Source organism: Megalobrama amblycephala, linkage group LG22 (assembly GCF_018812025.1).
Source record: "Megalobrama amblycephala isolate DHTTF-2021 linkage group LG22, ASM1881202v1, whole genome shotgun sequence".
In the NCBI taxonomy this organism is placed as follows: Eukaryota; Metazoa; Chordata; class Actinopteri; order Cypriniformes; family Xenocyprididae; genus Megalobrama; species Megalobrama amblycephala.
This window is the reverse complement of record NC_063065.1, coordinates 153,884-178,635: the sequence shown is the minus strand read 5'-3', so window position 1 is coordinate 178,635 and position 24,752 is coordinate 153,884. Positions and strand designations below refer to the sequence as shown.

Sequence of the window (24,752 nt, the reverse complement as noted above, 5' to 3'; positions counted from 1 at the left end):
GGTAGTCTGGGATTCCATCACGATGCAGGCACGTCTGTCTCCTGCTCTGGTAAATTCCATTCTCTCGGCCGAGAATGGGATGAAATTAGGCCAGTCACACACTGTAAAACAGTTTCAGAGACTGTTGGGTCTGATGGCAGCTGCGTCAGGAAGAAGAGGATTTAGAGGAACAATACTTCCCTATTCCTCGCCAATCTGCTCAACTGGACTTGAGCCAACTGCCAGAACATAGGAAACAGCAAGTACTGGACCTGATACCACCGAATCTATTTAAGGAAACACCTGGTCTGACCACCCTGGTATCACACCACATTACCCTACATAATTCTAAACCCACTCGTCAACCTGTTTACAGAATACCAGAACGACTCCTGCCTGTCTTTAAAGAGGAGTTGGAAACTATGCAGAGTCTGGGGGTCATAGAGCCATCTGCGAGTGAGTGGAGTAGTCCAGTCATCTTGGTGCCCAAGAAGGATTGCAGCCTTCATTTCTGCCTAGACTTCAGGAAAGTAAACAGTGTCAGCAAGTTCGACTCCTATCCCATGCCCATGGACTTCATGGAGCACCGTCCACTTTCCAACGAATGATGGATCAGCTCCTTCGAGGTACGGAGGGGTATGCAGCCGTCTATATAGATGACATTGTCATCTATAGCCAGTCATGGGAAGAGCATCTGCTTCATCTGAAGGCTGTTCTAGAGAGGATTAAAAGTGCAGGCCTCACCCTTCGTCCTGACAAGTGTTTTTTGGCGAAGCGAGAAACACAGTACCTGGGATTTGTTCTAGGTCATGGAGTGATTCGGCCTCAAATCAGCAAAATTGAGGCTATTCAGTCTGCTGGAAGACCACAGACTAAGAAACAAGTGGGGTCCTTCCTTGGGCTCATTGGGTGGTATAGACGTTTTATATCAAACTTTTCCACACAAGCTGCTGCACTGACCACCCTCACCAAAAAGGACAAACCAAATAAAGTGGTATGGACTGATGAACGTGAACTTGCTTAGCCTTTCAGGACTTTCTCTGCAAGGAGCCAATACTGCAGAGTCCTGATTTTGAACAGATTTTTACTGTACAAACAGATGCTTCCGAGCACGGTATTGGAGCCGTGTTGTTGCAGGGAGATTCAGGACAACTAATGCCGGTAGCTTACATTAATAGGAAGTTTTTCCCCCGTGAATCGCAATATTCTACGGTGGAGAAGGAGAGTTTAGTTATCAAGGGGGCCCTGGACTCCCTACGTTATTATTTGCTGGGCCGTAAATTTAGACTGGAAACTGATCATCGGGCCCTGTCCTGGTTGGGTCAAATGAGAGACACTAATTCTAGAATTACTAATGCTGGTCCATCAACCATCTGGACCATGTGGATCAAAATGTTTTTTATAGCATTAGCATGCCCTAATTGGACTGAACCATTTGTAGTTTTGTCTGGGGGAAAGGGGAATGGCAACAGAAGAATTATTTACTTTTCTTTCCCTTTTTAATTTTTATATTGTGTTTAAGTATTCATGGGTTTACACTGATTAATATTTGTGTATATGTGTTATGTTCATTATTTATTTTCTTTCTTTATTTTTTCTTTTGTGTATAATGTATTATATGTATGGACCCTGTTTGTTAATTTGGTATAGTCTGAAGCGGGAGCTAGCCCTTATAAATAAGGAGCTATGGAGCTTGTCAGGTCTGTTTTTGTTTTTGTTGAAGCCAAAAGAGTGACCCTGTTGCAAATTGGACCAAAGTATTTGGTGTAGCCTTTCTTTGCACATTGTTGCAGTTTTGTTTTGTTTGTTTTGTACAGTTTTTGTTTGTATTCCAGTATGTGACCTTGTAACGTTTCCTACCACCTCATGGTAATAAACCACCTTTTTGGGATTCACTAAACCATTGACCAGCTTGATTGTAATTATTCCCTCTGACCACTGGGCCATCTCTTACAGTTCCTGTCCCAGGGTCCTGTGTTGGGGGCTCCTTGTCGTCGCATAATGGTAAAGACGGATGCGTCTCTCACAGGCTCATGAGTGGTCGCTCGGGTCAGGGTCTTTGGGAGGACCATCTACTTTCCTGGCACATAAATCGGCTGGAAATGATGTTGGTATTTCGAGCACTCAAATACTTCCTCCCAGACCTGAGGGGCCACCACGTGTTAGTTCGCACAGACAACATGTCAATGGTCTCCTATATCAACCATTAGGGGGGTCTGAGGTCTTGCCAGTTGTGCAGTTTAGCCCATCAGATCCTCCTGTGGGTCCAGGGGAAGCTCCTTTCCCTGAGAGCAGCTCTTATCCCAGGGCATCAAAATGTGGGGGCAGACATCCTGTTCAGACAGGGGCTGAGGCTTGGGAATGAAGTCTTCACCCTGAGGTGGTGGAGCTCATTTGAGAAAACTTTGGTCGTGCAGAAGTTGACCTATTTGCTTCGAAAGAACATCTCTTTGCCCACTGTGGTGCTCTCTGACTCATCCAGCCCCTCTGGGGTTGGATGCCATGGTGCAGACGTGGCCGAAGTTGGCCGTCTGTACACTTTTCCCCCGATCACTGTTCCCAGGAGTTCTGGAGAGGGTTCGCCGAAACAGGGTCCATCTCATACTGATAGCCCCGTTCCGGCCGACCCGAGTTTGATTTGACCCCTCTGAGGGGTCTAGGCTCATAGAATCCAGTCTCCCAACTGAGGTTGTCAAGACCATACTCCACTCCAGAGCTCCTTCCACGAGAAAGCTATATGCATATAAATGGAAGTTGTTTTCTACTTGCTGTAGACAACGTCAGCTGGACCTGTTCCACTCTTCTATCAGTCTTGTGCTGCAATTTCTGCAAGTATAAATCTTGGATGGTTTATCTCCTTCTACTTTGAAGGTTTATATAGTGGCTATTTCCACTTATGCTCCAGTGGGGGACTCTTCTGTGGGAAGAGACCCCCTATTTATATGCTTTCTCTGTGGTACCCAGAGGCTGAGGCTTTCTGTGCATACAAAACTCCAGCCTGGGACTTGGCTATTGTGTTGGAAGGGTTAGCTGAGGCTCCCTTTGAACCATTAGAGGAGGTGTCTGGGAGATTCCTCTCTCTTAAAACTGTCCTTATGTTGGCAATTTCATCTCTCAAAATAATTGGAGATTTTCAAGCACTTTTGGTTGCTCCCTCATGTTTGGAATTTGCGCCTGGTATGTTCAGGGCTTTCCTTCATCCTAGACCTGGTTATATACCTAAGGTCCCCACCAGCGTCCCAGGTCCGATTGTACTGCAGGCCTTTTGTCCTCCTTTTACTAATCCGTATCAGGAAGAATGAGCAAGTGGGTGGTCGAGGCCATCTCTCTTGCCTATGAGTTATCCGGGCAGCCTTCACCTTTGGCTGTCCGGACACACTCTACTAGGGGTTTGGCTGCCTCAAAGGCTTTGATCTCGGGAGTTCCCATCAATGAGATATGTGATGCGGCTGGGTGGTCATCTCAGCATACCTTCATTAGGTTTTATAACTTTGATTTGGGCTCCACTCCAGGGTCCTCGGTGCTCTCGTCGTAAGATAACAGACAGGCACTTGGTCTTATGGTCTAGTTGGGATAACGTTCCCAAAGCGACTACGCAGCATCGATGTTCCCATGAAAGGGAAAGTCTCGGGTTACGTCTGAAACCCTGGTTCCCTGAATAGGGAACGAGACGCTGCGTAGCTTAGCCATACTCCCTGCACACCTGTGATCGTCTGCTTCTTCCATATCAGAAGCTGTTGTTCTTTGTTCACAGGAGAGCTTTATAGTTTCCTGGTCTGTGACGTCACCCGCTCTGACGTCCCATCACACTATTGGTTTGATTTCACGAGTGCTTCAAGACGTAATCAGAGCGACTACGCAGTGTCTCATTCCCTATTCAGGGAACCAGGGTTACAGACGTAACCCGAGACATTTTTATGCATGTTTGGCAAGAGTTTTTGTTGCATTTACATTTACATTTTACATTTAGTCATTTAGCAGACGCTTTTATCCAAAGCGACTTACAAATGAGAACAGTAGAATCAATCAAATCAACATGAGAACAGCAGTATGTAAGTGCTGTGTGAAGTCACAGTTATGACAGTAAAGTGCTCGTAGCAAGGATTTTTTTTTTTTTTTTTAATTTTAATACACAAATAGATGGAATGAAGATAGAAATCAAGGTAAGTGCTACTATTACTGGGTCAAGTGCTGACGAAAAAGATACGTCTTTAGCATTTTTTTGAAAGTGGCTAAAGATTCAGCTGCTCGGATAGAGCGTGGCAGGTCATTCCACCAGCCAGGAATAGACCCGGACAAGGTTCGTGAGAGTGATTTTGTGCCCCTTTGTGATGGCACCACAAGCCGCCGTTCACTTGCAGAACGCAAGTTTCTGGAGGGCGCATAAGTCTGAAGTAGCGAGTTAAGGTATGGCGGTGCAGAGCCAGCGGTCGTTCTGTAGGCAAACATCAGAGCCTTGAATTGGATGCGAGCAGCTACTGGCAGCCAATGCAGACTGATGAAGAGAGGAGTGACGTGCGCTCTCTTCGGCTCGTTAAAGACCAGTCTTGCTACAGCATTCTGGATCAGTTGAAGAGGCTTGACAGTGCATGCTGGAAGTCCAGCCAAAAGAGCATTACAATAGTCCAGTCTGGATAGAACAAGAGCTTGGACAAGAATTTGTGTGGAATGCTCCGATAGGAAGGGTCTAATCTTCCTGATGTTGTACAAGGCAAATCTGCAAGACCGGGCCGTTGTAGCAACATGATCTGTGAAGCATCACCACTCCAAGGTTCCTGGCTGTCCTGGAGGGAGTAATGGTTGACGACCCAAGTTGAATTGAAAGGTTATGACGAAGTGTTGGGTTGGCACTGACCACCAGCAGTTCCGTTTTTGCAAGGTTGAGTTGAAGGTGGTGGTCCTTCATCCAGGCAGAAATGGCTGTCAGGCAACCTGCAATACGACCAGCAACCGTTGGATCATCTGGTTGGAATGAGAGGTAGAGTTGTGTGTCATCAGCATAACAGTGATAGGAGAAACCATGATCCTGAATGACAGATCCTAGTGATGACATGTAGATGGAGAAGAGAAGTGGTCCAAGCACTGAGCCCTGAGGTACCCCAGTAGCAAGATGATGTGACTTGGACACCTCACCTCTCCTCTCCAAGATACCCTGAAGGACCTACCTGAGAGGTAAGACTTGAACCACTGGAGTGCAGTTCCCGAGATGCCCTTCGACTTGAGTGTTGACAGGAGGATCTGGTGGTTAACGGTGTCAAAAGCAGCAGACAGATCCAGCAAGATGAGTACTGATGATTTTGAAGTCGCTCGTGCCAGTCTCAGGGCTTCAGTGACTGAGAGCAAGGCAGTCTCAGTTGAGTGGCCACTCTTGAAACCAGACTGGTGGTCATCAAGGAGGTTGTTCTGTGTGAGATAAGTAGACAGTTGGTTGAAGACAACTCTCTCCAGTGTCTTTGCAATTAAAGGAAGAAGGGATACTGGTCTGTAGTTTTCTAAAAGTGCTGGATTCAGAGTGGGTTTTAAGCAGTGGGGTAATCCTAGCCTGCTTAAAAGCTGTGGGAAATGTTCCAGTGTGAAGGGAAGAATTGATTATGTGAGTGAGTGCAGGTAGAATTGAGGAGGAGATGGCCTGAAGAAGAGGAGTGGGGATGGGGTCTAGGGGACAGGTAGTAGGGTGATTGGAGAGGATGAGTTTTGAAACATCTGCCTCGGAGAGCATGGAGAAGGAGGAGAGGGTTTGTGTGTTTTCACTGGGGTTGTGCATTGTTTTGACCAGCAGGTGTCACAAGAGTGTCATGTTTCGAATGCTTTGAAACTGAATCATTTTGCGAAGCAATTTGGTTCAATTGATTCAAAGCTTTGAAAAGCTTCTTTATCTCATCAGTTTTTGCAGAAAACAAAGTTAGGCTGACTAGTCATTTCAGAGTTTTGAGTTGTCTTTCCTTGCCATTTCCAAATAATTTTCACAACTAGAACACTGTTTTATTTTAAAATGCTTTTAAGTTGATGATTAAATGTAGTAAATTTAAACGTAGTAAATTTGCACGTCTTGGCACTAGCCCGGTTTAGTCAAACAGTCATGATCTGCAACTGTTTTTCACTCAATGGGTCTCATTCATGAAACATTCGTAAATATACGAGTAAATATGTGAGTGATTTGCGCGTAAAGAGACCTTCCCGAAAACTCTTCTCCTGATTCACAAATACTTCGTAAACGTCAGAAGTGATAGTGAAATGTGTGTGTGTGTTAATGAATTCCAAGCAGTCGTAAATGGGACGCGCGTGCACGCTCATTCTCAATTACCATAAATCCTGCACATTAAATCCGACTGACAACTATATATGGGCATCATATTATGACACCAAACGAAGGATTTTGGCCATTTTATAGGAAACTATTTCCATAACAATTAAGGGGCCATTAGTTTGCCCAACCGTATTGAAATCAATTCATTATTTGATTAAAGTGCTCCGTTTGCAGATGCTATTACTGGCTCTCACAATAAAAGTAAAAAGAAAAAACGTTTGTAATTACTATATATAATATTTTTTCAAAAATATTAAGAGGAAGATCGTTATCATAAATGCCCCTGAATGCTTGTGGTGTGTAGACTACTACAACCCTGATGTACACTGAAACATTAGAAAAAGACTTTTTGAATGATTAAGATACAATGAACTGTTTAATGCCTTTAGTCTTTATTGTGTGACATAGACATCAGTCATATGACCAGACCCACCACAAGATCTATAAACCATAATGAAATTCAAAGCAATTTTAACAGAGATAAACTGAGACATAGAAATGGGCAAATAATATTCCCTAAAGTGTATATATGTGTGGAACTGTAATTGAACAGTTGTAAAGATTACAAAGTGTTACAAAAATGCCAAGATAAGCTGTATGCATTAATATGTGTATGCCTTATAAAGAGTGTTTAAAGTGTGAAAGAAGCATCAGATCTCTGTCTGTCACTCAGTGATGGCGGCTGTGGATGAGCCCTGAGGATTGATCTTCCTTAGCTTTGCCATGATAGACTCGTACTGCTTTTTCCATTCATCCTTTGAAAGTGAAGACGGATTGACCTCCAGGAATTTATATGCAGTCCTAGACTGAATGCTGAAGATGTTCTGTGCTCTCTGACAGCATTCACCAAATCTCTGCCAGTCCTGAAAGATTAAAGTCAGCATTAATCACAACACATTCACTAAAAATACATCAACATAAACTCATGATGTGTCTGAAATCACTTATGATTCCCTACATAGTAAAGGTCATGGCAACATAATTTTTTCCATTACTTTATCTTAAAATAATTTAACTTCAATAGTGATATGCAGATAAATCATTTATAATAAACATTTCAATGTTCCATAACAAAACCAGATAAACTGATTTCATGGTGATGAATTTTCTGTCATTAATCACTCACCCTCATGTCGTTCCACACCCGTAAGACCTTCGTTCATCTTCAGAACACAAATTAAGATATTTTTGATGAAATCTGAGAGGTTTCCGACTCCTCCATTTAACTTTAATGTCTTTAGTACTTTTCTGGGCCTTGAAATTTGGAATGACATTTCTGTGTTTATTGGGAGATCAGAAACCTCTCAGATTTCATCAAAAACATTTTTTATATATTCTGAAGATGAATGAATGTCTTACAGGTGTGGAATGACATGAGAGTGAGTAACTTAACTAAACTTAACAACCTTACTAACTATTAAACTTAACAACCTTACTAAGTATTAAGCAGTAATTAGGAGTTTGAAGCAATATTTAAGAGACAATTGGACTCTAATCTATTGTGACCCAACTTTCACCAGAAGCATTTACTCAGCGTCTAACTAACCTGTTTTGCGTATTCAATGGAGTTCAGAAACTCTTCCTTCATGTCTTCCAGATCTTCAATCAGTTCCTCCCCAACAAAGGTCTTGTCTTTCAGCGTCTCCAGCATAACACCCACTTTCTCCCAGAACTCTTTAAGTTCAACCAGAATTTGTCGGATTTGATCAAGACACTTCTGGACTTCCTTCAGGTGGTCAGGATCTGGAATCACACCTGAACAAACAACATACAACAGATTCTGATTTATGAGAGATCATTGGGAGCCTTCAGGCTGTGATGAATATTTAAACAGCATGATGTGCACACTGATGCATTTACTGTATGTTTATAATGATAATTTTAAAAGCACAGAAAGACTCTCACCCAGCTGTATTAAGGAATTGGCCATCTGCAGCTGAAGATCAGTCTGTTTGATTTTGATGTTCCACCCTTGGTTTCTCAGACTGTTCTTTTCAGAGACGAGACGGTTCAGTTCGTCTTGTTTAGCACGAATAGCATCATCGTTATAGGGTCGAGTAAATGAGAACAAGCCCCAGAAAATAGAATAACGGTATTTTTGATTATTTCTGATCAGGTAATACAGCTCTTGGGTGCTTCTTTCAATTCTTTTCTCAATTTCATTCATATCGCTGACATTTTTCTTCAGCTCCACTTCAAGCTTTTCCAAAGCATCCTTCAGGCCCTTTATATTGTCAGCGTGTTTCTTTCGTTTTTCTTCTGGTCTCTTTTTGTTCTTCATACACATCACTGGTGCATGTTTTCACATTTTGGACTTGTTGATCATACCTGAAAAATAGGGTGCATGTACAGTGATATAGTCTTGGATTTCACAAGCACAACAACACAGACACTGAACAATTTTCTTTAAGAGGACCTATTCTGCCCTTTTACAAAGTCTTGATGTTGTTTTTGGGCTCTACTAGAACAGGTTTTCATGTTTGAATGCTCATTATTTTTCCCATTTTCTCCATTGTTGCAGCTCCTCTCCTAGTCTGTCTGTAAGTTCTATATAAATCAAGTGGTTTAGTCCAAATTTTCTGAAGAGACTCGCTTTTTATGATGAACAGATTTAATTTAGGCTTTTACTTACATGTAAACATTGATCAGCTCAAATTAACCTGAATGACACACAAGATACAAACCTTTTCCGGAAGCTCAAACATGCTGCGTAACATGAGAATGAACATCAGTGGTTGTGCAGCAGAAGAGATTTGATCTTGTGCGTAATTCAGGTTAGTTTGAGATGATCAATATTTACAAGTAAGTAAAATCCTGAGAAAATCATTTATTTACTGTGTACTGATAAGGAAAATGATTGTTTGTTGTGAAATGCTGAACTTTCAGTGTTTTCACCTCGTTCACCATGTCATCCCACGGCTCTGATGATATCATTGATCCATGTTCTGGCTTTCTCCAGGTACACCTCAGCCAGTCTGGGTTTGTTCTTCTCAACAGCTTTTATCAGTATTGGGAACAGTGAGGTGACCAGGTTGGAACTCGTGCCGGCACACTAAGAGAAAATGAGGATAATAAATCCACAAGGATAAGTTTCATACAAGCGGCAACATTACGACAAACTGCAATTCATCGACTGGCCGGTAGAAAAGGATTGAATCGTTACAACCCTAAAACATATATTGCTGGATCGTCTTGGCTTTGGCTTAAAGTTTTGTCTGTGAGATTTACTACAATGACAATGGCTGGAGAATATGCTTCTTAAGACACCACAAAATCCGAACAACACTGCTTGGATATTATAACTAAATCTGCTGCACTGTTTTGAAAAATATACTTTGGATGCAGATTTATTTGTTTGCGAGACTCCAATGTATAAGATCGTTACAGTTTTACAACATAAACATGGTCAGGATGCATAATTTCTTGAAGAACTACTGTATGATGGAGAGCAGATCGTTCAGAAGAAATATGTCACAAACAATGGACAATATATCTATTTCATGGATTTAAAGCTTTTGTGGACAAAAAAAAAAAAATTGCCATTGGATGTTTTTCAGTGGATGCTTATCATGGATGTGGATATTTCATTACAAGGGAAGTCCCATTTTGATTTTGTGTGTTGTCATTTGCACTCCCAACACAAATTACAATATTACTGTTGCTGGAGCATCTATATATTATAAAACAGACACCATGGATTGACAGTAAAACTTTAGAAATTTCAAATGATGTATAATTTGTCATCATTATTAATATTTTAGATAGTATCTAAGATAGATAGTGTCACGGTTCGCAGATGCATTGTTTCCTTCCTGTCGCGTGTTCTGTGTTGTGACAGCAGTGGGCGTGTATGTGGGTGTGTGTGTGTGTGTGTGTCCAGGCCACGTGGCTCATCAGTGGAACCAGCTGCAAGTCATCACCTCACCAGCTGCTGCTCATTCTCTCACCCTTTATAAGCTCCACCTCATTCTCTTCTTCCCCGTCAGATCGTTGTTTGGTGTACTGTGCTGTGTTGTTCTGTCCTGTTCCTGCCCGGAGTTCTAGTCGTGTCTTCACCTGTTCCAGTTCGGTGATCTTCGTGTTCTCGTTCTATGTCTGGACCTTGGATTACTTCACACCAGCACTTCTCATCACAGCCACGCATCACCAGCCGACCATCTCAATCCCTGCGTCACCAGAGGCCCGCCTGTTCAGTGACTGTGTGCTATTCTGTCGTCTTTATAAATAAACCAGTTAACTCGCATTTGCTTCCTGTGATCAATCATGACAGATAGCTTCTAACTTGATCACGTCCACCCACATCCCACTTCCTTGCCCATTTTCGGTTATCTGGGAGCGACACACTGCCAAGATGACAACACCTGACTCCACCCATTTTGGGCTTAAAAATGCTCTTCAGAAACCTACGGGTAGCGTCACGGACATTATGTCCATGTTTTATACAGTCATCAAAGAATACATAAAAGTAACATATAATGAAATATGAAATATTTCCACCTCAGATGCATGCACATGCAAAATCCTGAGGAAAAAAGTCTGATTTTGAGAAAAATTATGAATTATTATGATGAAATGATGATAATTTAATAATTTACATGATTAATTTGTCTCACCTTCAGCAGAACAGCCTTAGAGGTTCCGAACAGCATTTGTGTTTCAATAGCTTGTTCTCTGATCTTACGCTCCAGTTTTGGGAAGCCTCCCAGACACAAGAATGACAGATGATAGAGGAGAGCCGTTCGCTCCGCAGACGGAAGAAGCTCCTGGATGAAGTCTGGACTCCATGAGGAATCACTGAGGGCAAGCGCTGCAACACCAAAACCGAACATTAGTGATGTTCAACAACCTCTAGGGTTCAATCATGGGAGAAATGTGTCATAACTTTTTTATATATGTGCCAGATTTGGTTTCTCTCAGAGTTTCTTGCTCAAATAAAATTAGAGAGGTGTGTGAACTCGCAAGTATGATGTCAGACACTTTTAATATGCTCTGGCCCCCTTCCTGTTCACCAGGGTGACGAGATACGTAAGAAGCCAGGCGTTTGATAGCCAGCTTTACCACTGGTGGTGAGTCAGAACCGCCAACTAAAAGAAGTTAGTCCTGTTAGTGGCAGAGCTTTGAGGAGTGAGTAAACATGCCCTTCAGTGAAACTGCAGATGATGTTGAAAGTTACATCAGCTTCAGACATGACATAGAAGATGAGTAAGGATCTCCTGGTCTGGTGGAAAACCAACAGCTTTGTTTTACTGTTACTGTCAAGACTGGATCATCTTGCAAGTAGCAGCAGCAACTAGAGGAAGTTCAAAATTCAAAAAGCTGGACAAAATTTAAATAACAGGAGGATGGCACCACCAACTTCAACTGTTTTGAAGTTCAAAGTTTGAGACTAGTTGTCTGCGCTGTTAGGTCTTTATTGTCAGTCAGGAACCTGGGTGTTCTCTTATACCAATCTTTCATTTGAAAGCCACATTTCTAGCATATATAAAACTGTATTCTTCCATCTTAAATATATCTAAAATACAACATATGCTCTCAATGACAAATGCAGAACAGTTCATGCATTCATGACCTCAAGGCTAGATTACTGTAATGCTCTGTTGGGTGGTTGTCTTGCACGCCTAATAAACAAACTCCAGCTGGTCCAAAACGTGAAAAGTGAAACTCCACCTATCATAATGATGTATTGTTACACCCCTACCACCTATAACAACCAAAAACACATAAATAACACATACTTTCAACATTTACTTTCCTTATACAGTCTGATGCAAAGCAGTTTGGCAAATCTGCTTTAACTGATTCAGTTGGTGTTTGCATAACTTTAAGTGCAATGCACTTTCAGTAATATTTTGAGAATTTGAGTAGGGTGAACTTGTTTCACTTAGTAAATTTGACTTTGTTTTTACATTGATTGCTTCATATCACAGTATGTGTGCAGTCTGTTGCATTTAGACTATTAAAAACTAACTGGTTGTCCTTGCTGTGTCTAAGATCAATTTTGAGGTCTAGAGTTGCATTGTAAATTAACACAGAACTGTTATTTTGGGATAAATATGTTTGAAATGAAAAGTGTCTCACCTGTGGAATTGGCCATGTTTTTTTCTTTAATTGAGCGTAGACTGGTAATGCGTCCAACTGTAAGGTATCTAAAAAATCTTACACAAGATGAGATGCAAGTAGAATCAAAAATTAGAATTGTTTACAACTTAAGGGTGGATTTACAATCCTCTTCTCTTATGTTATATAAACAGGAGGTAATTAGTCTTTTTAATTTAGTACATCTGTTCAGATAATATTACTGATAATGTCTTAGCTAAAACTGGAAGTTTGGAAATAAGATCATCACAGAACCATCACTGGTTGTGATCAATTATCCCAGTGGTGCCTAGGACAGAAAATAAGGCAGGTTTTGTTGAAGGTCATATCCAGGTTTTCTTGAGATAACTTCAGGTGTTCCCCAGGATTCCATTTTGGGACCTGTTTTGTTGTCTATTTTTATAAATGAAGTTGAAAAGTACATCCAAACTACACTACACCTGTATGCAGATGACTCTATTATTTATTAATTTGCTCCCTCTATAGTACAGGCAGTGCAAAATCTTCAGATCGCCTTTTATGAAAATGAGGTGTGTTTAATTGTATTGAAAGTGTACTTTTTGTGTACTTCAAATCATAAAACTAAAAAAAAAACTAAAAAAACGAATTATGTTTTTTTTTAAAAAGTGCACTTGCAGATAATTTAATATAAAATTAAAGGCTACTTAAGTATACTTAAGGAGAGTACACTTTAATGACAATATTAACACACTTAAGTGCACTTTTTCAAAATGTACTTTGTAATCATGTCTAATTCATTTTTACTTAAACATACATTTTAATAAATCATATTTTTTAAGCAAAGTTAAAGTTAATGAGATAATTAAGCAATTAATAAGGCTGTGACTGAAGTCAGTTGTAGTCAGTTGTTTCTCTTTTCTTCAGTGATTCTGCTTGTTAACAGCAGGTGTTCATCACTAATGCACAATCATCACTTAATTAATTGCTTAATTATCTCATTAACTTTAACTCTGCTTTAGCTTTATTTTAACACTATTTAGAGAGGGACCATATGTACTCTGAGCAGAGTTGATTTAACTCTGGAGATTTTGCTGTCTGTACAGTAGAGGGCGCAGTTCAAACAAACCTTCCAAATGTGCTGCCATTCTGGATTAAAGAAGAATGGGTTAAAGGAGAAGGAACTCTTACTCCAAATTAATATGGTTGGATTAAATCATTGAAGGTCAGCAGCAGATACATTGTTTAATAAAGTGAGATTAAATAGTTAAATGATATTTGTGTAATTTAATATAATTAGTTATTTCAGATTTGCTTAAAATTCTGAAATTGCATTTCACTGTTTTTATTCATTTTGATAAATTTGTGCAAGTGAGATAAGTAAATACTAGGGGTGTGACGAGACCAGTATCTCACGAGACGAGACGAGACTCGAGATTGAGTTCACGAGACGAGACAAGATGGCGAAATACATGACTAGAAAAAATATTCTGCAGGTGTATTTGAAATGTTTTAACTAATCATTTTGTAATGAATGTCATTTCAGTTCTACTTTCTGAGACTGAATTATCATATGCAGTAAAAGACAACAATACTCAAGCACTGTAAAAGGTTTTGCCACTAACTGAACTGACTGGCTTCTCTTCAGATCTTACTGTACATGAATTATGAGCTTCTACAGCTTTTGACCTCCTAACTGAACTCCTCTCCACAAACAGATCACAGAAATAAAAACAGTATAAATAAAAATGGTAACACTTTACAATAAGGTCTCATTTATTAACATTAATGTATTAACCAACATCAACTAACAACGAGCAATATATTTGCTACAGTATTTATTAATCTTTGTTTGTTAGTTGATAAAAATAGTCATTCATTGTTAGTTCATGATAGTTCACAGTGCATTAACTAATGTTAACAAATGAAACCTTATTGTTTGTACTAGTAAATAATAAGAAGAGAAAACTGTTATTCATTTTATGGTAACACTTTACAATAAGTGCAACCATAATCGCACTCTCTCAATATTCAAAGATCAAATAAGACCAATTTTTTCTTTGATACAGAGCTAGGAGATGGTTACAACTACACTGCCCAGCCTAAAATAGGTTTCATATTGAGAGATATCTGCATTCATCGGGGAGCCGCTTTCAAATTGAAATCACGTTTGAATGCGCGCGCGCGTTTACTTTCACTTTCAACGGTCGCGCATACTCTGTAAATATGGAGCGGCGGCGACCGTTATCCAACTGAATTAAATGTTATATTATATTTTATTTAAATACAAAGCAAAACGACAGTGGAGGCATAATGTAAACGTAGCGGTGGCATATTCTTTCCTAATCATCCTAACACTCTGTCATGGCAACATCACGAGACTACTTTTCGCCTTGACGAGAAATCTCGTCACAGTTTAGTCTCGCGAGATCTCGTGCCACGAGATCTCGTCACACCCCTAGTAAATACATGCTCACATTTAATCCCGAACTACAATAACTATCATTTTCACACAGCACATACTCTCAACATGAGGACAGGAGAGCTGTCAGTCAATAAATGTGAAAAAGTAACTTGAGTTATTTGAAAAAGTAATTTGTAAATTGAAAAAGTAACGCATTACTTTACTAGTTAATTGAAAAAGTAATTTGATTATCTAACTCTAGTAACTTCTTTTTTTAAAGGTAACCATGGTATTTGTAGTAAAACTGATTATGCAAATGATAACAATCCATCAAAAAAAGTATGTTTTTATTAACATAATTTTCGTAATGCTAGCTGGTGTAGCCTACTTAGGATAGTCACTACAAAGTATATTTAAGGTAAATTGTGAATAGAAAGTATAATACACTTACGGTATATTCTGTGTTCTCCTGGAAGACTTCAGTATTCTTACACTTACAGACAGCGGTATTTATAGCTCAAATCAGATATCAAGTGGTGAATCAGGGATGGATTATGACTTGCAAAGGCCCTGGGGCCAATTACCTCCCACACACACCATTCCCATTTCCATTGTTTCCCTTAATTGCACCAATTAAATTAGAAACAAAAAGAAACAAGCTGTTATTGGGGCGTTACCTCTTTCAAAAGGTACACTTTGTATGTAAAGAGTGCATTAAAGGAACATATTGTTACCAAAATTGTACATATATAACATATAATACATATTAGAATCTTTTTAAAGGGTACAGCCTCAGTGACAGTTTTTGTACCTTTTTTTTCTGAGCGTGTAGAATGGAAGTTTTAGTGATTATCAGGAATATACAAACCATTCTCAAATCCCACTATATAGTTTCATAACGAACTGAAAATATTTTAAACAACTTTATCATTGTGTTTTGCGCCATTGCTTTGGCAAAGTATCTGTCAAACTAACTAAAATATCAAATTACAAAAGGATACGATTTAATAAAACATGTTTGCAGACTTTGTTCACAAGATCAGATCACAATTTTTACATTTCAAATCATAAGTGTGCTAAAACATACTTTATTGCTGTCTCGCTAGGCCCATTTTGTTGGATCATTTAGAATTTCAGCAAGAAAAAAAAATGGCTAATGTTTTAAAATTTTGTCTCATTTCAGCTTATAGAAAATAGGCAGTTATACTGTAATAATAGTTATTTTTCCCCATAACTTTCACACAAAGACAGAAAAAACAAAGAGTGGTTCAAACAAATAAAACAGTATGGGACAATAGCTACTTTTGTGTCACATGATTAGAAATCATTCTAATATGATGATATTATTATTAATGTTGTAAACAGTTGTGTTTCTTAATATTTTGTGGAACCTGTGATATTTTTTTCAGGATTCATTGATGAATAAAAGGTTAAAAAGCATTTATTCAAAATGTAAAAAAAAATTCTAAAAATATAAATCTTTACTAACACTTTTTTATCAATTTAGCACATTCGTGCTGAATAAAAGTATTAATTTCTTTCAAAAACAAAGAAAAAAAAAAAAGAAAAAAAGACTGACCCCAAACTTTTGAATGGTAATGTGTTTTGTTACAGATTTCTATTTTAAATAAATGCTGATATTTTTTTTTTTACTTTTTATTCATCAAAGAATCCTGAAAAAGTATCACAGGTTATAAAATAATATTAAGCAGCACAACTGTTTCCAACATTGATAATAAATCATCATATCCGTATGATTTCTGAAGGATCATGTGACACTGAAGACTAGAGTAATGATACTGAAAATTCAGCTTTGCATCACAGGAATAAATTATGTTTTAAAGTATATTAAAATAGAAAACCATAATTTTAAAAAACATAACTATTTAAATATTTTTAAATACTAAAAATATTTCACAAAATTATTGTTTTTTTTTTCTGTATTTATTATGAAATAACTTTGTTCAAACATTGAAAATAGTAATGTTAGCTGGCTGTAACACAGTGTTTCTTGTGCAGGCGATGTGGTGGAGATGCAAGTTGATAAACAGAGGATCCAGGAAGAAGACGATGAAAGAGAACAAATGATGACAGACATAAAACGAACCAGGAACAACAGGTAGGTATCTGAGGTGACTCAACTTGGAAAAGGTCTGTGGAATTTCTCAGATGAGACCAGACAAAGATGAGAAGGGATTGGTGGCAGGTGTGGTGATAGCTGACTGAGTGCAGGTGGGTAAGGAAGTATGTTGAGAAATGTAGTGCAGAGAGAGTGACACACTGGGCCCAACAGTAACAGAAGCTCCAGGGAGCCCTCATAGTCCAAGAGCCTTGCTTGTTTAAGAGGCCTTGTGCATGCTATATTCAAGCATAAATAAACATTTGTTTTCACTGTTGATGGGTTTCTGGGTTTCAGCACTCAAAGTTGAAATATTTTCAATAAAGCATCGACATCTAAACCTCTACCCTGGTGAAAAAAGTATACTTTATTGTATTTCAAATTTTCAACAGTACATTGCAAATATACTATCAAAAAAATGTACCATCTTTAAATATATAAAAAGTATATTAGCATCATGCATTTGCCTATTTTCACAATACAACTTTTAACATACTTTAAAGAAATTGTAATTTAGCATATTTTCTAAAAATATATTTTAGAAAACAGTTAAATTCAAACTTTAAAGTGTAATTATTTGAACACTATCTTAAGTTATATTTTAAATGGTGTGCTCAAAATTGTCATTGTAACAGTGCACTGGCAGTCAATTTTAAGATGTCGTAGGTACATTTGAGTTTACTCATTCATGCTTTGAATTCACTTCATTAATTGGGCATTTCTTTAAGAAAGTGTTCAAATGTATGACCCAATTTTAAATATATGCAGTGCACAATTGGCTATTGTAATTGTGGTTCAAGTCAAAATAATATATTTAATAAGTTTACACTGGCTGAGAAGAATCATGTTACAATCATACACACAAATCTATAATAAATACAAAAAATATATATATAAAAAATATGCAAAAAAGAATCCCAGATAGTATGGTGACATTGATAAAATGTTGAGTTTCGGTTGTGATTGACATTTCAATGCCAGGTGTGTTTAATTAGAGCTGGAGATAAACTTGGGTGGAAAGATTGGACACTTTCCCATAGTGTTATTGAAGTGTTGATAAATAGATTAAAAAAAAAATAACAGTATTATAAATATATTATAATTTTCATAAAGTTAATCATATTAACATTAACATTCTTGAATGTGACTTATCTTGCTCTTAAGTAACATCATGCTTTCTTTTTCAGATTTCAGAGAACCCAAAGGAAAAGATGCTGTCGTCTGATGCAAGCCAGATTTTGAAAACTTGAGCCACTGGATCACTTCTGATGACATAAGACTTCTGAAAGTAGTTATTTCTAAAGGTTGTAATGCTTTTGTCCTTTTTGCCCCACTCTTAAAGCATTTAATTTTCTCTTTGTCATTGACTGAGTTAAAATGTCGTTGTCAACGTTGTTGAGATTCACAGGCTGATTCTTGATGTCTGTGTGTGCCTAAAAGAAAGATTTTTTTATTTTTATTTTTTTTAAATCAGAACAGCTTTTGTGAAATCTTTCAGATTATATCGATAAAGCTGATCTTCTGCTGTAGAATCACAGTGCTGCTGTAATCAATAATGTAAATCTAACTCAGAGATTGGACTCTAAATGAGTTCAGTGATTCAGGTCAAATAATGATTATGTGAAAACATAACCAACATCATTTTTTTCCATTTGTTTGTCTGGATGTTATAACTCAGTTAAAAAAAAGCCCAAACAAAATTTTATTTTAAAAAGTCAAGGGTCAAGAGCTCCACTAAAGCAAACCCTCATCTCCACGATGGTGGCTTAAAAAATTATGATTTTCTCCTTTGGTGATTCTGTTTGTTATCATCAGGTATCTTCAATAATGGTCAATCATCACTGTTAATCACTTAATTAACTCATTAACTTTAACACCGCTTCAGTGTTAATTTAACACTCTTATTTTAACACTTTAACACTCTTGAGTATGGTCTCACATGTACTCCCAGGAGAGTTAATTTAACACTGCAGTTTTTGCTGTGTATGCCTTTTCCCTCCACAAACTAATTTACTGCTTATTAATATAGTTAATTGTTAAGTTTAGGTATTGGGTAGGATTAAGAATCTAGAATAAGGTCATGCAGAATAAAGCATTAATATGTGCTTAATAAGTACAATATATATTTTATATGTGTTCCCTATACTGAAGTGTTACCAAAATAATGTAATATAATGTTCACCCATAAAGCTAAGTAGCTTCTTAAATTTGATAATTAATCTGCTATGTCATGTTTATGACTTGTCATAGGTTATGTTGTCGTAGTAATGTCAAGTTGTCGTAACAAAGACATCTCAAACAATGTAATCTTTGCAATTAAAATGACATAACTGAGCTAATGACACTTAATGACAGTTGCCATAAACATGTATAAAACCTCCTTCATATTCATGGCATGTGTCATATCATGATTATGAAGGTGTCATGTCAGTCTTATGCACACCCCTTCAAGTAAAGTGTTACCGATTGGAACACTCTAAATATAAATAACAAAAACAATACATAACTCAAAATAGTTAGATATCTTGACTTTAAGCACATTTGGGGCATACTGTTCTTGTCCTCGCAAGTTTTTCTGAAATACAGTGTTTTACTACGGTTTTTATTTTTTAACATCACCATTCTTTTTTTGTCTGTAATTGTAAACATGTGCATGTTTGTTTTTCTTTATAGTTTTCATATTCCACTTTGTCCGAAAAACTCTTGTTTGGCAATAATGTTAGTGACCTCTTGTTGTTCTCAGTATCTCTTTGTTCATAGCATTTGGTTGATTTAATAAAATGGTGCATTAAACCTTCATCATCACTTAATTTACATACTATATTATCCTAGTTTAGATATTAATTTTAGTAACTGTTTGTTATTATTCAGAGTGTTAGAATTGTATTAATAACTGCGTTTTTCATTTCACACCTGATTCACCTCATCAGCTCGTTTGACTGCAGGAACTAAATTGGGTGCGTCTGATAAGGAAGAAATACAAAATGGGCAGGGCTGGGGTGCCTCCAGGACAGGTTTGAAAACCACTGTTCTAGGACAATGACCTACTTAGGCACAAATGGCCGTTAGGCAGAACTGTATAAACTACGGGTGCCCAACCCTGTTTCTGCACTGTAAATTCAAATAGTATTCCTTACTATAAAAACACTAGTATGTTTACTTGATTTTAACCAAAATGTTGACTTTACTACAAATTTGTAATTGTTGCTGAAATTTTAGAACAGATAGTTCCCATAACTAATGTAATTTGAGTAAAAGTACAAAAAATGTTCAAGACATGCCAAGACATCCCTCCACACAGTGCAGAATCACACGGACTGAGTATTCAACGTTATGTTTGCAGAGTGGATCTTCTTCAGTGAAATAAAAGTAAAAGCTATTCTTACTGTCTATTAATGGCTTGTTTACTCAGAAAACCCAAGTTAAGATCAATTAGTTTGATGTTGATTTTCCTAAAAAGTTTTTTTTTTTTTTTTTTACTTACCATGATGGTGATTCATGTTCCCTTTGGTTGGACACTTGGAACTTTGATAAAGATCTTGTGATTTTCTCCATTTTGGTGCAGCCATGCATCAAGAAATCATTGTTTGTGGTTTCAAAGGAAGAGGAGAAATAATAAGATAATTTTTCTAACTGAACGTTGTTTAGTTATAGGTTTAATTTTCATATTTAGTATTAATGTTTTAAAATGTTTGTGCTAATGCTGTTATCAACATCTTGTTAAACTTTTATTTGGGTGTCTGTAAATGTTGAGCCACACACAGATCTCAACATTCAACATGCAAACCACAACAATGGTGACAATAAAATTTTATTTAATCAATCAATCAATCAATTATTATTTATAGAGCACCTTACAACAGCCAAAAGGAGCACAAGGTGCTTTCCAGTAAAACAAGACAATACAAAATATAAGAAGACAATAAAAAAAAGAAAAGAAAATATAAGAACAAAATGAACATCAAATAGCAATTAAAACAGGGACTATGTATTAAAAGCAGAGGTGGAGATTCCAGGGGTCAGAAAGTAAAAGTCCTGCCATATTTTTATTCCACCCACTGAAGCATTAATGAGATAAATAAGTGATTAATTGAGTGATGATTGAGCATTATTGAAGACACCTGATGATAACAAGCAGAATCACCAAAGGAGAAAATCACAATTTTTAAGTTACCATCATCGAGGTCAGGGTTTGTTTTAGTTGAGCTCTTGACCCTTGCCTTTTTAGTATTAGATTTTGTTTGGGCAGTTTTAACTGCATTAAAACCAACCAGACAAGCAAAGTTAAAAGATGATACAAACGTCTCCATGGTTACAAGGCACACTCCCTGTGCAAGCAGGGGCTCACAGGCACTGCGTAATATCATTGCACTGCTGCAGCCATGGTACGGCAGCAAAGTTCCTTGATTATTACGCCGGAATGAGAGTATAGTTCCTAGCCATATCAGCCTAGAAAATCACAACTTTTCATTTTCCGTCAGTCTGAATACACGATTTAACTACAGAAGAGTCAAGTGTTAAATAGGGGAAATATCGAAACTCTTTGGTCATTTTTAAGCGAGATGCTAACGGTCTAATCAGATTCAATGAACTATGCTAAGCTATGCTAAAAGTGGTACCGCCAGAACCGGAGATCGGCTGAATGGATTCAAAAACGGTAAAACTCAACTGTTTAACTCTAGAGGAGTTGGAAAATGATCCTATTTTCAAAAAAAGTGGAGTGTTCCTTTAAGTCTTTGGTTCTTTTAATTGTGTTGATTTTGGCTCACATTTAACAAAAACCCACCAATACAATTAACAGATGTTTAGATGTTAATGTTTTAATGAAAGTTTAGTTTGAAGTCACCATGATGGTGAAAAGCATTTCCTTTAGTTGGGCTCTTGACTCTATTTATTAACATTATTTTGTCTCTGGCTGCTCCAACTTTGTGTTTGTAGAGCACATTTGTTATGGTCAGAGAAACTATGATCTGAGCTGTGTTTCCCAATAGTGCTGTGAGCCGAAGTTGATCAGTTTAGGTTTACAATGCTTTGGGAAGTACAGTCATAATGGTTGTGTTTTGATGATGACGTTCTCATTGTGAAATGGCCAGATTCTTTGGTGACATCCAGTATTAACGGGTCATACAGATGTTATATTATTTCCTTCTAGGAAATATGTTAGCACTTTTATAATAACGTTACATCATTCGCTCAAACTGTTTTGCGTTCAATTTAGTTGCAGGTCTTTGTTAAAAATTGGGTCAATTCAACATGAATGTTCAATAATGTGATGTAAGGGATGTTGTTCTTTCTGTTTCTCAGTTTCTAAGATCCAGTGGTTTGGCCACATAACTAATGTCACACAATAAAGACTTTAATAGATTAATCAATCAGAAAGTTTTTTACAGCAGATTGACAATTCCAGAGCCCAATAGAAATAGAAAATGTTGTAGATGACATGGGTAAAATACACAGGGCAGCGTTTCCCAAAAGCATCGTAAGCTTAAGTTGATCGTAGCTCCATTGAAACCAATTACGCCCAGGTTGTTATGGTTGCACTGCCTCCAACGTGTAGCATGCGATTTACGAGTGTTAGTAATAGTGGGAATTTGGAAGTACATATCTAAAACAGATCAAAAGACAGACAGACAGACAAGAACACACTGTATAAAGAAGAAGGAAAGAAGGAAAAAGAAAAGAGCAATGCTCAAGTGCCTTGTCGGTGTCCTTGCTCGGTGGCGTTGCACAGGTAGAGTCGCTGGTCTTTACAATCTTCAGTCTTCACACGAGGAGGGCTTCACACAAGGGCTGCTGCGGTATACTACACAGTTTTACCAACTTGTTAGAACGTTAGTTATTCAGCAGGCCACGCCTTACTGACTCGGAGCGAAACGAGAACAAATGCGATTTGCCACGCGAACATAGTAAACAAACTTTCTACATTTCTACTGCCCAACACTGGCAGTAATGCACATGAACGCATAACCTGATTTTGCTGAGTTCAACGTGTCAACATTTCTGTTGATCCTGGAACAACATTCAAATCAGATTTGATGGACAAGTTTACAGATTATGTCAAGTTTAGGCTTAAAATCATGAATTCGTGCTTCTACATCAGTGTTATTCATCTATCATTTCCCTCTGATTTTTGGGATAACTTATGGGTTGGGTTAGGTTTGGAGGTAGGAATAGGGTTAAGACTAAATTTTCAGACTAGAATGTTGTTCCAGGATCAACAAAATATGTTGACGCAGGAACGCATCTAACTCAGCAATATCAGGACGTGCACACATGAATGTGCCTAGGTACTAATGTGTAGCCCATAAGGGTCGGCAAGCAGAGGAATGGTTTGTCTCACAGGTTAAAATGGATGGTAGCTCAGGGTTGGACACCCCTGCCTTAGGTGCTCCATAGATTACTGACATTGTTCACCTTCAACAAAGGAAGCTCAGATGATTCAAACAGCAGTTTCATAGCTTGTTCTCATGCTTAAGCTTGGAGAAATTACCCAGACACAGCTCCTCAGATACACAAATCATTTCAAAATTACAATAACACTTCTGTATAAAGGAAACAAAAAGACACACTCCCTCATCTCCAACATTTTTATCAACAAGACTAACCCTAACTCTCCTCACAAGTCCTGTCATGATCCCAACCTGTTTGCCCCGTCTTGTGTGTCGACTCTTTTGTTACTTTCTGTCCTAGTGCCGTGTTTGTTGGTCATTGTAGCTTTTTTCATGTTGATTAGTTCTCTGATTGATCCACAAGTGTATCTTGTTCCTTGTTACCTTGTTCAGCTTGTTCTTTATGTTGTTTATTCTTTGTTCACTTGTTTTTTGATTAAAACCCCTGCACTTAGATCCATGCCTCAGCCTGCTTTCTCCAGACGTTACAAGCCCATTGTGTTTGTTTATACCCCGGGGGTGTCCAACCCTGTTCCTGGAGATCTACCTTTCTGCAGAGTTCAGCTCCAGCCCTGTTTAACACACCTGTCTGCAATTATCAAGTGCACCTGAAGATCTTAATTAGCTGATTCAGGTGTGCTTGATCAGGGTTGGAAGTAAACTTTACATGTAGTTAGATATCCACACTGTAAATTCTAACAAGTTCAGTTTACTTAAAAAAAAGTTTGGAAACCGATTGCCTTATTTTTGCAATGCAAACTTAAAGGGAAAACTGAAGTTAAGTTAATAATCTATTAAAAGTAAAGAAATCTAACTCTTCCCAAGTAAAGTAAGTAATAAATATCAAGTTAGTTTAATGTCAATTCTAGTTAACATACTCTAGAATATTTACTAATCTTACTTAAGATTTAATAGTAATATTACACGACAAATTCCATTTAACTAACTGTTATATTGTGTTCTGCAAACATGTGCAATCAGTTTACACATTTTCTTCAAGTAAAGTGAAAGAAGAGAGTACTTAATTTACTTTAAATCAAGCAGATGGCGCTGCTGTGTTTGGCCTGCCACTTGCTCCTCTGTTTCCTCATGTTTGTTTCTGCTACTCTTTCCTTGTTTATTGTTTATTGTTTATGATCGCACTACGCTGATGGAACTGCGTTGTACAACTAATCGCCTCTTAAATAACCAGTCTTTTAAACCACCACCGCCATTGCTGACATTAATTCCACCTTTCCTGAGACGCCCTGTCTGGCTGCTATCAGGCAGGAAGCGCCGCAGAAGACATGGTCGGAGAGGCGGGTTACATGTCAGGCTGAGGACTCACCTGGATTCTTCGTCTCCGAGGGGTCAAGATCAACCAGGATTTGGCAATGCTGGAAGATCGCGGGAATGCTACCGATGGCTCCGACACTGGCGTACCGTTTCCGTGTCCCTGCCGCGTTGAAACATCCACCCGGGGTTGTGTCCAAGGAAACCTCCGTCCAATTCCTTGTGTGA

At 38.0% G+C, this 24,752-nt stretch overlaps 2 protein-coding genes across 2 annotated transcripts; both read right to left on the bottom strand.

Moving 5' to 3' along the window:
- Positions 1-4,666: 4,666 nt before the first annotated feature.
- Positions 4,667-5,743, bottom strand: LOC125258536. The gene is made up of 3 exons (XM_048175523.1): positions 5,585-5,743; positions 5,145-5,532; positions 4,667-4,941 (listed from the first exon to the last, which is right to left on the bottom strand). Exons 1-3 carry the CDS (start codon positions 5,741-5,743, stop codon positions 4,667-4,669), a joined length of 822 nt encoding a protein of 273 aa, XP_048031480.1.
- A 911-nt stretch (positions 5,744-6,654) lies between these two features.
- LOC125258534 lies at positions 6,655-12,743 on the bottom strand. The gene is made up of 6 exons (XM_048175522.1): positions 12,365-12,743; positions 10,900-11,093; positions 9,197-9,338; positions 8,192-8,575; positions 7,833-8,041; positions 6,655-7,149 (listed from the first exon to the last, which is right to left on the bottom strand). The coding sequence occupies exons 1-6, from the start codon at positions 12,378-12,380 to the stop codon at positions 6,952-6,954; spliced, it is 1,143 nt and encodes a 380-aa protein (XP_048031479.1). The 5' UTR covers positions 12,381-12,743; the 3' UTR covers positions 6,655-6,951.
- Between the last annotated feature and the right edge of the window lie 12,009 nt (positions 12,744-24,752).